The following is a 12,804-nucleotide window of genomic DNA, read 5'->3' on the forward strand; positions in this document are numbered from 1 at the left end:
TCTATATGAAACACATGAACTAACACCCTCTAGTGGTGAAAAACTGTCAAAATGCCCTGAGATGAGAGGCAGCCTTCAAGGGCTTAGAAATTAGCATATGAACCTCATAGTTTAAGCTTTCAACTAAGAATACTAAGAGAACAAAGCAAAATTGGTGATAGATGTAATTTGTTTTCCAGTTTGACACATTGACTTGGTCCAAACAGACCAGGATGTAAATCTGGCGGTGATACAGACAAGCCTTATAACTATGTGTAATTCTCACTGCTCCTGAATATAGTCACAAATTCATATGCTACAAAAATATGCTATTAAAACATTTTAATATTGTAAACAAAAACATAAAACAATAAAGGCAAATGCTGCTTCAATAGCATGTAGTAAAAAAACATAATCAAATACTGTAATACAAACCCTGTTTAGCATAGATGATTACAAAGTCCATGTCTATATTATAGACTGGGTAAAATATAAAAGTATATGTTACACCTGCTCCAGAAGACTTCAGAACTCTGCTGGAGTCTAACTGCGGGCCAAGTTATCTGGTATTAATAAAGGGATTCTAGTGGAGGGGAAGCGAGGTCAGCTGACTAGTTCTAAAGGTTAATAGAGCATAAAGGGCTGGGTCAGCTCAGTTGCGTTTAGAGTTTCTAGTTGATCTGGTCCTGTCAGTTTGTAGTGAGGTATGATAGAAAGTTGTATGGACAGTGTACTTTAAAACTGTTTCCCTAAATGTGTTTCCAATGAGAAGCTGTACCAACATCAGAGTATAAAATGCAGAATACATTGTTCATTTAGGTTTATTTTTGTAAGTGAAATATCTGGTTTTGTTCTTTGAAATCACATCCCATTAAAATGGTCTGAGGTTGCAGGGAAATCAAATCTACTTACCTTATCACTTTATACACACACACAAATGTCCTTATCTTATCTCTGTCTGTATACCAAGACTAAATACTAAGCTTCCCCATTAAATTACAGGTTACTCCTAAGAAACGCCCATCAAACTCCCACGGAACACTTATATATTCCTTATGTCTGTGATCTCCATTGTTAATAAAGACAAAAAAAAACAACATATTAATACTAATAAACCTATAAGAGCTTCGGGGTTGTGGGTATATTATACATGCATTTTCAGTGTTTTATTTATATGTATTTTATTGTATAATGCTATAATATATGTTTGTGATATTAATATTTCATAGAAGACAGTAGCATCAACCTTCTAGTTTTTTTCTTTATTTCCAAAAGAAGTTCTCACTGTTCTGAAAGTGTTATATGTATAATATTGTAATAAACGTGTTATTAATATAGAACATATTTGTTACAGTGCAGTCGCAATATTATAAGTTCTCACTGTGAAGTCTGCATTATAAATTCTCTCCAAACTAGAGAATCTTTGATCATCGGGCCCTTAGAAAGTAATGAATATTTCTGGGAAACTGAAGCTGACAGTTTTATTTTACATAGAACAAATACAAAGTGCAATGTAAGTTGTAAAAGATAGACACAAAATATACAAAATATTAAAAAACTATTTATGAAGCTTGCATACACTGTTATACTGTTACAGCTACCTTGTCAAAAACAGTAATAAAGTCTCATATATAGGAACTACGTAAAACATAGCCTTTATTAATCCAATATTGAAATCATAAGTGCACTACAGTTAATGTGTGGCAACGCATGACCCCCAAAAGCACAACATCTGACGCATTTCTCGGATGAACTTTCTCATAGACGACTGTCTTTTCTGCAAAGCTATCCGCTTTTAAAACCCCTTGCATTAACAATTGCACCTGGACCGGAAGTGGCATTGCTATTGGTAATAACTAAATCATAGTACAATAAAGTTGACAGCTATTTTTGAATTTGTATATATGATTGGTATGTGAAGGGTGTTTATTGGCACTATATAAAATTTTGGTTATGATCAATTCCCCCTATTCTGATCTATAATTATTACCCTAGGAACTTTCAAAATGTCACTACTATTACAAATCACATTTCCTTCTATCTTTACAACTACGGCTCATAGAGGCACCCAGTGCAGGTTATGGTATATGCGAGAGGAATATACATTAACATTTGAAAACCTAAATGTACAAATTAAAAACAAATATTACAAATTCTAAATTCTAACAAATCATTTTGTACCATTCTCAATACCATATAGTGATAGAAAAATAACCTTCAAAACTGAACTTTTGTTTACTGCAATTACCCCTTTAATAGATCAATATTCCAATGGGTATTCATTCCCAGTGGTTCTTTTGTCTTTAATAAAAATCCATTATGCTTCTCTATACTGTAAAAGCAAATTCAAAATTAACCCCTTGTGCCATTTGGACGCAGGTACTACGTCACACAGTACTCTCTCTCCTCTCTCTCTCTCTCTCTCTCTCTCTGTTTTTCTATTAAATTCCTTGTAGCGAAGGGGTTAAACTATTATGATTCAATTTTAAACAATTCTACAATTTACTTATATTATCTAATTTGCATTTGTTTACTTGGTATCCTTTGTTGAAAAGCATACTTAGGTAGGCTCAGGAGAAGCAATGCACTACTAAGAGCTAGCTACTGATTGGTTGCTGCACATTTATGCCTCTTGCCTTTGGCTCCCAGTAGTGCATAGAAATAAATTGGAACTGTGTTTCATGTCCCTTTAACAAATTAGATCATGTTTTTACTGTATTCAAGGTTTTCTCCATATGTTAGAGTGGACTGATTGATATAGGAAGTTTGTTCGTTTTCATTTGTTTGTTCTATCATTTTCTGAAGGTATATGTTATGTCTTTATCCTTCACGGTGAAACTCGCCCTTTACACCGAGAAATGGATTGTTACAAGATAGATGTGCCATTAATTATAAAAGAGGGTCTTGCAATTCACAAATGTTATGAGGGATGGGTGCAAGTCTTTTTGAATTCTGAAATTTTTGAGGTGCACTGTTGTGGCAAGTTGTAACACAGTTTGTTGCAGATGAGGTCTAAAATGGGTCGAAAAGTTCCCTCTTTCTTTAGACCACAAACAGATTTAAATAGAATCATAGACCCTGTTCTCTTACTGAAACTGGAACAATCACTCCCAGGGAGGAAAAGTCCTGAATGCAGTTCAAGGAGGCTTCTCATTTTACCTGGTCTGCAGATAATCTTTAGAGGTGGAATCTGCCCCTGGGAGGAAAAGTTTTGAATTCTATTTTGTAACCCTGAGATACTATGTCCACAGACCAAGGATCTGGGACATCTCATCTCCAAGCTTGACAAAACAGGGAAAGTCTGCCCCCCACTTGATCCAAACCCAGACCGGGAGCCAACCCTTCATGCTGACTTAGACTTAGCTGAGCATTTCTCTGAATGCTTCCCCTTATTCCAAGACTGATTGGGCTTCCAAGAAGACTTGGACTGCTCCTGCTTGGAAGGAGAGGAAGACTTTTGATCTTTGAAGTTATGAAAGGAACGAAAATTACTTTGACATCCTTTGAGACTGTTCTTCATGTCTTGCGGTAGAAAAGATCAGAAATTATTTCTGCCAGACCAGGTCCTAACAAGGTCTTACCCTTGTAAGGAAGCACCAGAAGCTTGGACTTAAAGGTAACATCAGCTGACCAATATGTTACTCACAATGCCCTGCAGGCTAGGAGAGTGAAGCCAGACATCTTGGCTCCCAGTCTAATAACTTGCATGTTAGCATCAGAAATAAAGGAATTGGCTAGTTTATGAGCATCAATCCTATCTTGTATCTCCTCCAACGAAGTCTCTACTAAAATTGTTTCAGACAAGGCGTCGCATCAATAAGATGCCGCACTTGCTACTTTGACAATACAAACTGCTGGTTGCCATTGAAGACATTGATGGACATACATCTTCTTAAAATAAGCTTCCAGCTTTTTGTCCATGGGATTCTTAAAGGAGCAGCTATCCTCTATATGGATCGTAGTTCTCTTAGCCAGTAGAATAGAAATAGCCCCTTTTACTTTAGGCACCGTGCTCCAAGAATCTTTAATGGAATCAGCAACAGGAAACATCTTTTTAAATACGGGAGACGGGGAGAAAGGAATCTTGGCTTCTCTCATTCCTGTGAAATAATTTCCGTCACACGGTCTGGGACAGGAAAAACTTCCACAGAGGAAGGAACATCATAGTATTTATTAAGTTTACTAGACTTCTTAGGGTTAATAACCACAGAAGTATCAGAGTCGACCAAAGTAGCTAATACCTCCTTTAACAGTACACAAAGGTGTTCAAGCTTAAAGGGACACTGAACCCAATTTTTTTATTTCATGATTCAGATAGAGCATGCAATTTTAAGCAATTTTCTAATTTACTCCTATTATCATTTTTTCTTTGTTCTCTTGTTATCTTTATTTGAAAAAGAAGGTATCTAAGCTTTTTTGGTTCAGACTCTGGACAGCACTTTTTCATTGGTGGATGAATTTATCCACCAATCAGCAAGGACAACCCAGGTTGTTCACCAAAAATGGTCCGGCATCTAAACTTACATTCTTGCATTTCAAATAAAGATACCAAGAGAATAAAGAAAATTTGATATTAGGTGTAAATTAGAACGTTGCTTAAAGGCCCAAAAAGGGGATTGGCTCGTGACATCAGCACGTTGCAATGCTAGTCAGACAGGAGCGGCGCAAGCAGAGCAGCGAGATAGCCATGGCACTTACTCTCTTGGGCTGCTCGGTTTATGCCCCAGTGGAGACCTGTGGAGGGAAGGGGTCCTCGGTGGAGAGTGGGCAGGTGTATCGTTGCACAGTGGTTAGTAACAGAACCTCTGGGGTTGCCACATTTCGAGCCGTTTGGACAGTCTAGGGTCTTCTTGCTGCTACTCCAGACCCAACTAATTGGAGGTTCCTGAGGGATTTCGGTGGGCAGGACATCGCCCCATATTTTAAGCAGGTGGCCTCTCCAAACCCCCAATAATTGAGGATTACAGACGGGTACACTCTTATCAATAAGGTACTATTTATGCATTTACCGTTTCATGAGTGGCCTTCCATGTGTTTAAAAGATGCTGTTATGTTGCTCTATTTAAACCTCAGCTAACCAAGAGAATTAATTTTCTTCTATGGAGGTAATGTGGCATTAGGGGTTGGCTTGAGCAATTCAGCTGGGGAATTGTAAGTACCTATATAGCAGCCTTAATTTGAATGGTTATGTATCAACACTGATCAATTTCAAATCTTGTCATATATGATGGGAGATGAACCCTAATGTTTTATAAAATTAAGCTCCTGATGGTGCTGTAAGTGGTAGCTTATCTAGGTTACAAAGCCTACTTTTTGATCACCAACGCTACTAAAGGAAAAGCTATAACCTAGAGGTCTATGGATAAATACCTCCAATAAACAAAAATGTCTCCCAAATTAAAAAACTTGGTTAAAAAAAAACAACAAAGCCACAAACTCTCCTAATAAATCAACTATAGAAGAAAAATCAGTTGATCCCCCTGGTGCCCTTGATATCGCTACTCAGATATCCACACAAGATTAGATGTAATCGTGGGAGAAATTAGGGCACAGGGGGATATATTAAAACAACTTGAACAAAGAGTTTCCAACTGTGATGATCTTCAAAACTCTATGGAATTAAAGCTTGCATTTTTATTAAAGCAAAATACAACTCTATCTAATAAAATAGAGGACATTGAGAATAGAGCAAGACGTAATAATTTACGCTTGATTGGCTTACCCAAATCCCTTAAGTATCAAGCTTTAAAGAAATTTGCGGAAGAGACCCTCCCAAAGCTTTTGGGTATTCAACAAGATAAGCATCTTTTTACAGTAGAAAGAATCCACAGAATGGGAAGAGAACCAGATTCTCCACCGCAGGAGCTGAGGAAACCGCGCCCAGTAATCGCGAAGTTTCTGAATTTCCAGGGAAAGGCTGAGCTTCGTCAAGCTTTTAGGAAACAGCAGAATCTTCAGTTTAATGGAGCAAAGATCTTGTTGTTCCAGGACTTTTCAGTGGAGACTTCTTTTAAAATGAGACAATTCTCAACTATTTGTTCTCGTCTGGTGACGGATTAAAGATTCTTTTCCCTCCTCTATCCAGCAAAGCTAAGGATCAAATCTGGTTCAAATTTTTTTTATTTTTGAATCTCCAGAAGCAGCTCAAACCTTTCTAGATAATGAAACCAAAATAATAATGCTGGTTTAATGAGAGCCTCTGCTCTATTGTATTTGTTTTTGGGGGTTTTTTTGTTGTTGTTTTTTTGTGGAGTTCCCATATTCTATTTTACATCACAGTTTATCTATAATCTTGTTGATCTTAAACTGGTGTAGATCAATATATGTTTTAACTTTACCTCCCACTTTTTGCTGTAAGGAGGATTATGGACAATTTATTTATATGTCTATTTGTGGGGGGGGGGGTTGGGGTTTTTTTCCTCTTCCACATCCTATTACATATCACAGATTATTTATAAATCTGCTGATCTTAATTGGCTTAGGCCATCTCATGTTTCAAAGCACTTTTTAATTTTTGGCTGCAAAGAGAACTATGAATAGTTCATATCTTTTTTTTTTTTTTTTCAGTTAATATTTTTTGGTCTACTTTTTTTTTGGTTAATATTAACTTCTTCGGGGGGACATTCTTATGAATTTTTAAACCTGGTTTTTTTTTTCCGTTTTTTTTGCAATATAGACACTAATGATATTCACTGGTTTGTTGATTAATACTTATCTTTTGCTCTCAAAAATAAGACAATTGCACTTTTTTCTTTTGAACACAAGTGTATTGAGACATGCGCTGTATAGTATTGTCTGTTATTATAGCCACGTATTTATACTTACTATTTAATGTTATTATTAACTACCCTTTAAGTAACTTTGGACGTTTTGATGTATGTGCCTCCTTGTGGGTTATTTAGACCTGTGTAAGGGTATAGCTTATGTTCCTGCACACAATTGATACAGCGATTTATGTTTTTTGATGAAATGTCACTATGGAGTCGTAGCTCTGGGAAGTGTGAACTCGCCTTTTTTTTTCTTCCCTCTTCCCCTCCTTCTCTCCCCCCCCCTTCTTTCCTATGGTATATAGTTCCTAACAGTGAGAGATAGACAATAAAGATTTTGACTTGGAATGTGGGAGGGATTCACTCCCCAGTCAAAAGGAAAGCTGTTTTGAATTATTTAAATAAAAAAGTCTTCAATATAATCTGTCTCCAGGAGACACACCTCTCGGATCTTGAACATAGCAAAATCAAAGCTAAGTGGCTTGGGGACTCACTTTTTTCCTCATATAAAAAGGCAGCGAGAGGGGTAATGATATTGCTTCATAAAAATCTTGGGTATAAGATTAGTAAAGTTATAAAGGATAAAGAGGGCAGATATCTGCTTGTGAGACTGTGGATCCAGAACCAAAACTATCTAATAATAAATGTATATGGTCCAAATGTCCCTAATAAAAACTTTTGGAACCATCTGCTGAAGAGAATACTTAAATTCTGAGATTATCCTGGTCTTAATGGATCTGTATAAAACTTATTTTGAAGATAACTTTAAGATATCTGAGCATTTTAAAAGGGCTAACATCATTTTGATCCCCAAAAATAACAGACGCCTCAGAAGATACTTCACATAGACCAATTTCTCTGCTAAATCTTGATAACAAGATTTTGATGAAAGTCTTAGCAGAGAGGATGAAGGTAATTTTACCTAAAATCGTCCACCGCGATCAAGTGGGCTTTGTGAGTGGGAGAACGTCAGAAATCAATATAAGGAAAATCCTACACGAAATCTGCCTGTATAGTGGTGATCACTCTGCTCTGCCGGAGGCCTTCCTGCTATCTTTGGATGCAGAGAAGGCCTTTGACAGAGTGGAATGGCCATTTTTGGTCGAGGCTTTAAGAAGGTTTGGTTTTAAAGGTAATTTTGTTGATCGGATTAGTAATATATATTCAGACACTAAGGCATCCTTAATATTTAACAATGGCATCTCTAAGTCCTTCACACTTTCAAGGGGCACCCGTCAACGCTGTTCCTATCTCTGCTCCTATTTGATTTAATAATAGAACCTTTGGCCATCAAGTTGAGAGAGACCCTATCAGGAATTATTATACGCAACATGGCATTAAAAACGTAGTTGTTCGCCGATGATCTCCTTCTTTTTGTGGCTAACCCTAAAGATTCCACTAACCTTGTTTTGAACCTTTTGGATAAGTATGGTGCTGTCTCTGGTCATAAGACCAACTTCTCAAAATCTAAGATACTTTGGTTGAAGAAATTGAATTATTCTCAATCATACCAATTTATTCAAACAAACGTTTTGGAATATCTAGGTCTAAAAATCACTGCCAACCCCGTGGATTGGTATGGGGATAATATTTCCCCAATTCTTTAGGATAGTAAAGATAAGATGAAGAGTTGGGCAGCTCTCCCTGTCTCGATCTTGGGTAAGATTAACCTCTATAAGATGTTTATAATTCCCAAAATCCTATATATACTTAGGATGCTTCCTCTTTTGATTAAGAAACTTGATTTATGGCGCTTCAATCAAGCTTTGAGATACTTCTTATGGAGTGGGAGGAAAGCAAGAATAAAACTTGAAAATTTGCACCAAATTTATCCCAGAGGGGGACTGGCTTTACCAAATCTGGAGTGGTACAATCTTGCAACCATCTTGCGATTGCCAATTGATTGGTTATTACAGTCGTTTAAATTTTCTAATAAATATCTAGAAGAGCAGGCGAGTTTCCCACACTCCTTAAGCTTTTTGGTACATGCATCTAACAAAATCTTGGGAAAGACAATCTCTACTCACCCTTTATTTAGAGATATTCTAGTATCATGGAGGAAAGCCATGAGGCTCCTTGGATATCCATCTATTATTTCTAAGTGGCTGCGAGTACAAGGGAATTAATACTTTCCTCTGGGAAATTTAGTTAACATATTTAATAACTGGTCACTGACTAAACCTTTAACTATTAAAGATCTTTACGATCCAGATTCAAAGAAACTGTATAACTTTGTTAAGTTCCAAGATAAATTTGCGACAGTTCAAACTAAACATAAATTTTATTTTCTTCAACTAAAAAGTTATATCTGGGGAGGAGGCAGAGGAGGGGGGGAGACCGTAGTCGGCCGGGTTAGGAGAGAGGAGATAGCGGAGAAATAGTCCCAGCTGCACGGATCAGCCGGAGATTGCTAGGAGGCCGCCAGGCGCGTTGTCTCAGGATTTCGGCTGCTCCCTGGGCTTTGCCCCCCTCGGTATAAGGGAAGATGCCGGCAGTATCCAAGGGGGACGGGATGCGGGGCCTGGCCGTGTTCATATCTGACATCAGAAATTGTAAAAGCAAAGAAGCTGAGATAAAGAGGATTAACAAAGAGCTGGCCAACATTCGCTCTAAATTTAAAGGAGACAAAGCTTTGGACGGTTACAGCAAGAAGAAATATGTCTGCAAGCTGCTATTTATCTTCCTGCTTGGCCATGATATTGACTTTGGTCATATGGAGGCGGTGAATCTGCTGAGCTCCAACAAGTACACAGAGAAGCAAATTGGTTATCTCTTTATTTCTGTTCTGGTGAACTCAAACAGTGAACTAATTTGGCTAATTAACAACGCCATCAAGAATGACCTATCCAGCCGCAATCCTACGTTTATGAACCTGGCCCTTCACTGCATTGCCAATGTGGGCAGCAGAGAGATGGCAGAGGCTTTTGCTGGAGAGATCCCAAGAGTTCTGGTTGCCGGGGACACAATGGACAGTGTTAAACAGAGTGCCGCCCTCTGCCTGCTGCGTCTGTACCGCACCTCTCCGGACCTCATGCTTACTACTGAGTGGACATCTCGAGTGGTGCACCTTCTTAATGACCAACACCTGGGCGTGGTCACAGCTGCAAGCAGTCTTATCACTACATTGGCACAGAAGAACCCAGAAGAGTTTAAAACATCTGTATCATTGGCTGTGTCCAGACTGAGCAGGATCATCACCTCGGCTTCTACAGACTTGCAAGATTACACGTACTACTTTGTTCCCGCTCCCTGGCTGTCCGTGAAGCTATTACGGCTGTTGCAGTGTTATCCTCCCCCAGAGGACCCTGCAGTCCGTGGCCGACTGACTGAGTGCTTAGAGACTATCCTAAACAAGGCACAGGAACCCCCCAAATCCAAAAAAGTGCAGCATTCCAACGCTAAAAATGCTGTGCTGTTTGAGGCCATCAGTCTTATCATTTACCACGACAGTGAACCCAACCTGCTGGTCAGAGCTTGCAACCAACTGGGCCAGTTCCTACAGCATCGGGAGACCAACCTCTGTTACCTGGCGCTGGAGAGCATGTGCACATTAGCCAGCTCCGAGTTCTCGCATGAAGCGGTCAAAACGCATATTGAAACTGTCATTAATGCACTGAAGACAGAAAGGGACGTGAGTGTCAGACAGCGCGCGGTGGATCTTCTGTACGCTATGTGTGACAGGAGCAACGCTCAGCAGATTGTAGCAGAAATGTTGAATTACCTGGAAACAGCAGATTATGCCATCCGGGAGGAGATTGTGCTAAAAGTAGCAATTCTTGCAGAGAAGTATGCTGTGGATTACACCTGGTATGTAGACACTATCTTAAACCTCATCCGAGTTGCAGGCGACTATGTCAGCGAGGAGGTCTGGTACCGCGTCATCCAGATAGTGATTAACAGGGATGATGTTCAGGGTTATGCAGCTAAGACCGTCTTTGAGGCTCTTCAGGCTCCTGCATGTCATGAAAATCTGGTGAAGGTCGGAGGGTACATCTTGGGCGAGTTTGGGAACCTCATTGCTGGTGATCCTCGATCCAGTCCATTAATTCAGTTTAACTTGCTGCACTCCAAGTTTCACCTGTGCAGTGTGCCAACCCGGGCACTACTCCTCTCGGCCTACATAAAGTTCATCAATTTATTCCCCGAAATCAAACCCACTATCCAAGATGTGCTACGGAGCGACAGTCAGCTCAGGAATGCGGATGTCGAGTTACAGCAGCGAGCCATAGAATACCTGCGTCTTAGCTCTATTGCCAGCAATGATATCCTGGCCACCGTCCTGGAGGAGATGCCACCATTTCCTGAGCGAGAGTCCTCTATTTTAGCCAAGCTGAAGAAGAAAAAGGGTCCAAGCACAGTGACCGATCTAGAAGATACCAAGAAGGAGAAGAGTACGTCTGATGTGAATAAGGGCACTGAGCCCGCCCCTGTCAGCACAGCGTCCACCCCCTCCCCGTCTGCTGACCTGTTAGGCCTGGGGGCACCTTCCGGTTCTAGCCCTGCTGCACCTGCTTCCTCGACTGCCGGGAGCCTGCTTGTTGATGTCTTTGCTGATCCTAGTTCACCCGCTGCTGCTGTTTCTACAAGTACAGATGAGAACTTCCCAAGGTTTATTTGTAAGAATAATGGGGTCCTTTTTGAGAACCAACTTCTCCAAATTGGGTTGAAATCGGAGTTTTGGCAAAATCTTGGCCGGACGTTTATCTTCTAAGGAAACAAGATGTCTGCTCAATTTCAGAATTTCACTCCAACTTTAATCTGCTCAGAAGAGCTAAGTGCTAGCCTCAATCTGCAGTCCAAGACGGTAGAGTCCACCATAGACGGAGGTGCTCAGTTGCAGCAGGTGGTGAACATTGAATGCATCCAGGAATTTGTGGAAGCCCCTGTTCTAAACATTCAGTTCAGGTATGGAGGAGCAGTCCAAAACGTTTCAGTGAAGCTGCCCATCACTCTAAACAAGGTCTTTCAACCCACAGACATGGAGGCTCAGGACTTCTTTCAGCGCTGGAAGCAGCTTAGCAGCCCAAACCAAGAGGTGCAAAATATTTTTAAGGCTAAACTTCCTATGGATTCAGAGATCACAAAGGCTAAGATCATTGGATTTGGCCCTGCTCTTTTGGAAAACGTGGATCCAAATCCGTCCAATTTTGTGGCAGCTGGAATTATTCAGACAAAATCCCGACAAGTGGGATGCCTGCTGCGACTTGAACCTAATGTACAGGCCCAGATGTATCGGCTCACCATACGCACAAGTAAAGAAGAGGTGTCCCAGAGATTATGTGACCTGCTCTCTGAGCAGTTCTAATTCCTCCTCGTACTGTTACCAAAACCAATGTCTTTGTGATCTTTATTCCTGCCTTCCAGTTCCTCATCATCTCAGTGACAATAAATATTCCTTATACCTAAAAAAAAAAAAAAAAAAAAAAAAAAGTTATATCTGTAAACTTGCAAGAAACTTTCCCCAATTATGGTTAGATCACCCTTTATTGGACACTACTAATCCTGGAAAATGGTCTTTATCATCTATTTATAAACTTTGAGGGCAGCAGAGGGGGGAAAATGCTCAATAGAGCTAACTTCTTTATGGGCGAACACTTTGGATTTGCCCGATCTTCCCAGTCATCTTATTAGAAGTCTTAAAAAAACTCAATCATTATGCCCCTCAGCATATTAAAGGGAATCTTAATTTAGGCTAGTGAACAGGGACTACCTTACACCACAAAGAGTAGCCAAGTGGAATAAGAAAGTTAAAAATCAATGTCCTAAATGCTCTCAAAATGATCCAGATTTAGGCCATCTTTTATGGGACTGTCCAAGAGTGAAACAATTCTGGTTTAAAATTGCGTATTTTCTTTCCCAAGTAACACAAATCAAAGTAATCCTATCAATGGAATCTATTATTCTGTTGGCTTCTCAAGACTTATGGGGGGAAAAAGCAACTTTATCATAACAGCTATAATAATTCTTAGGAAACTACAGTTTAAAAAACAGGATTAGCTCTAGAGTTCCCTTTGTTAACGAGGCAAAGACATTATTGATATACTCTGCAATAATAGCG

General features: G+C 39.5%; 1 protein-coding gene across 1 annotated transcript; it reads left to right on the plus strand.

The window, feature by feature from the left end:
• The first annotated feature begins 9,072 nt into the window (after positions 1-9,072).
• Positions 9,073-12,168, plus strand: LOC128663792 (AP-2 complex subunit alpha-2-like). Its single transcript, XM_053718296.1, has one exon. It carries the CDS (start codon positions 9,232-9,234, stop codon positions 11,455-11,457), a length of 2,226 nt encoding a protein of 741 aa, XP_053574271.1. The 5' UTR covers positions 9,073-9,231; the 3' UTR covers positions 11,458-12,168.
• Positions 12,169-12,804: the final 636 nt, after the last annotated feature.

Source organism: Bombina bombina, chromosome 6, assembly GCF_027579735.1.
Source record: "Bombina bombina isolate aBomBom1 chromosome 6, aBomBom1.pri, whole genome shotgun sequence".
Classification (NCBI taxonomy): domain Eukaryota; kingdom Metazoa; phylum Chordata; class Amphibia; order Anura; family Bombinatoridae; genus Bombina; species Bombina bombina.

Bases quoted from the DNA above. Each gene is read 5' to 3' on its own strand.
- LOC128663792 (XM_053718296.1), top strand. From the start codon at position 9,232: ATGCCGGCAGTATCCAAGGGGGACGGGATGCGGGGCCTGGCCGTGTTC.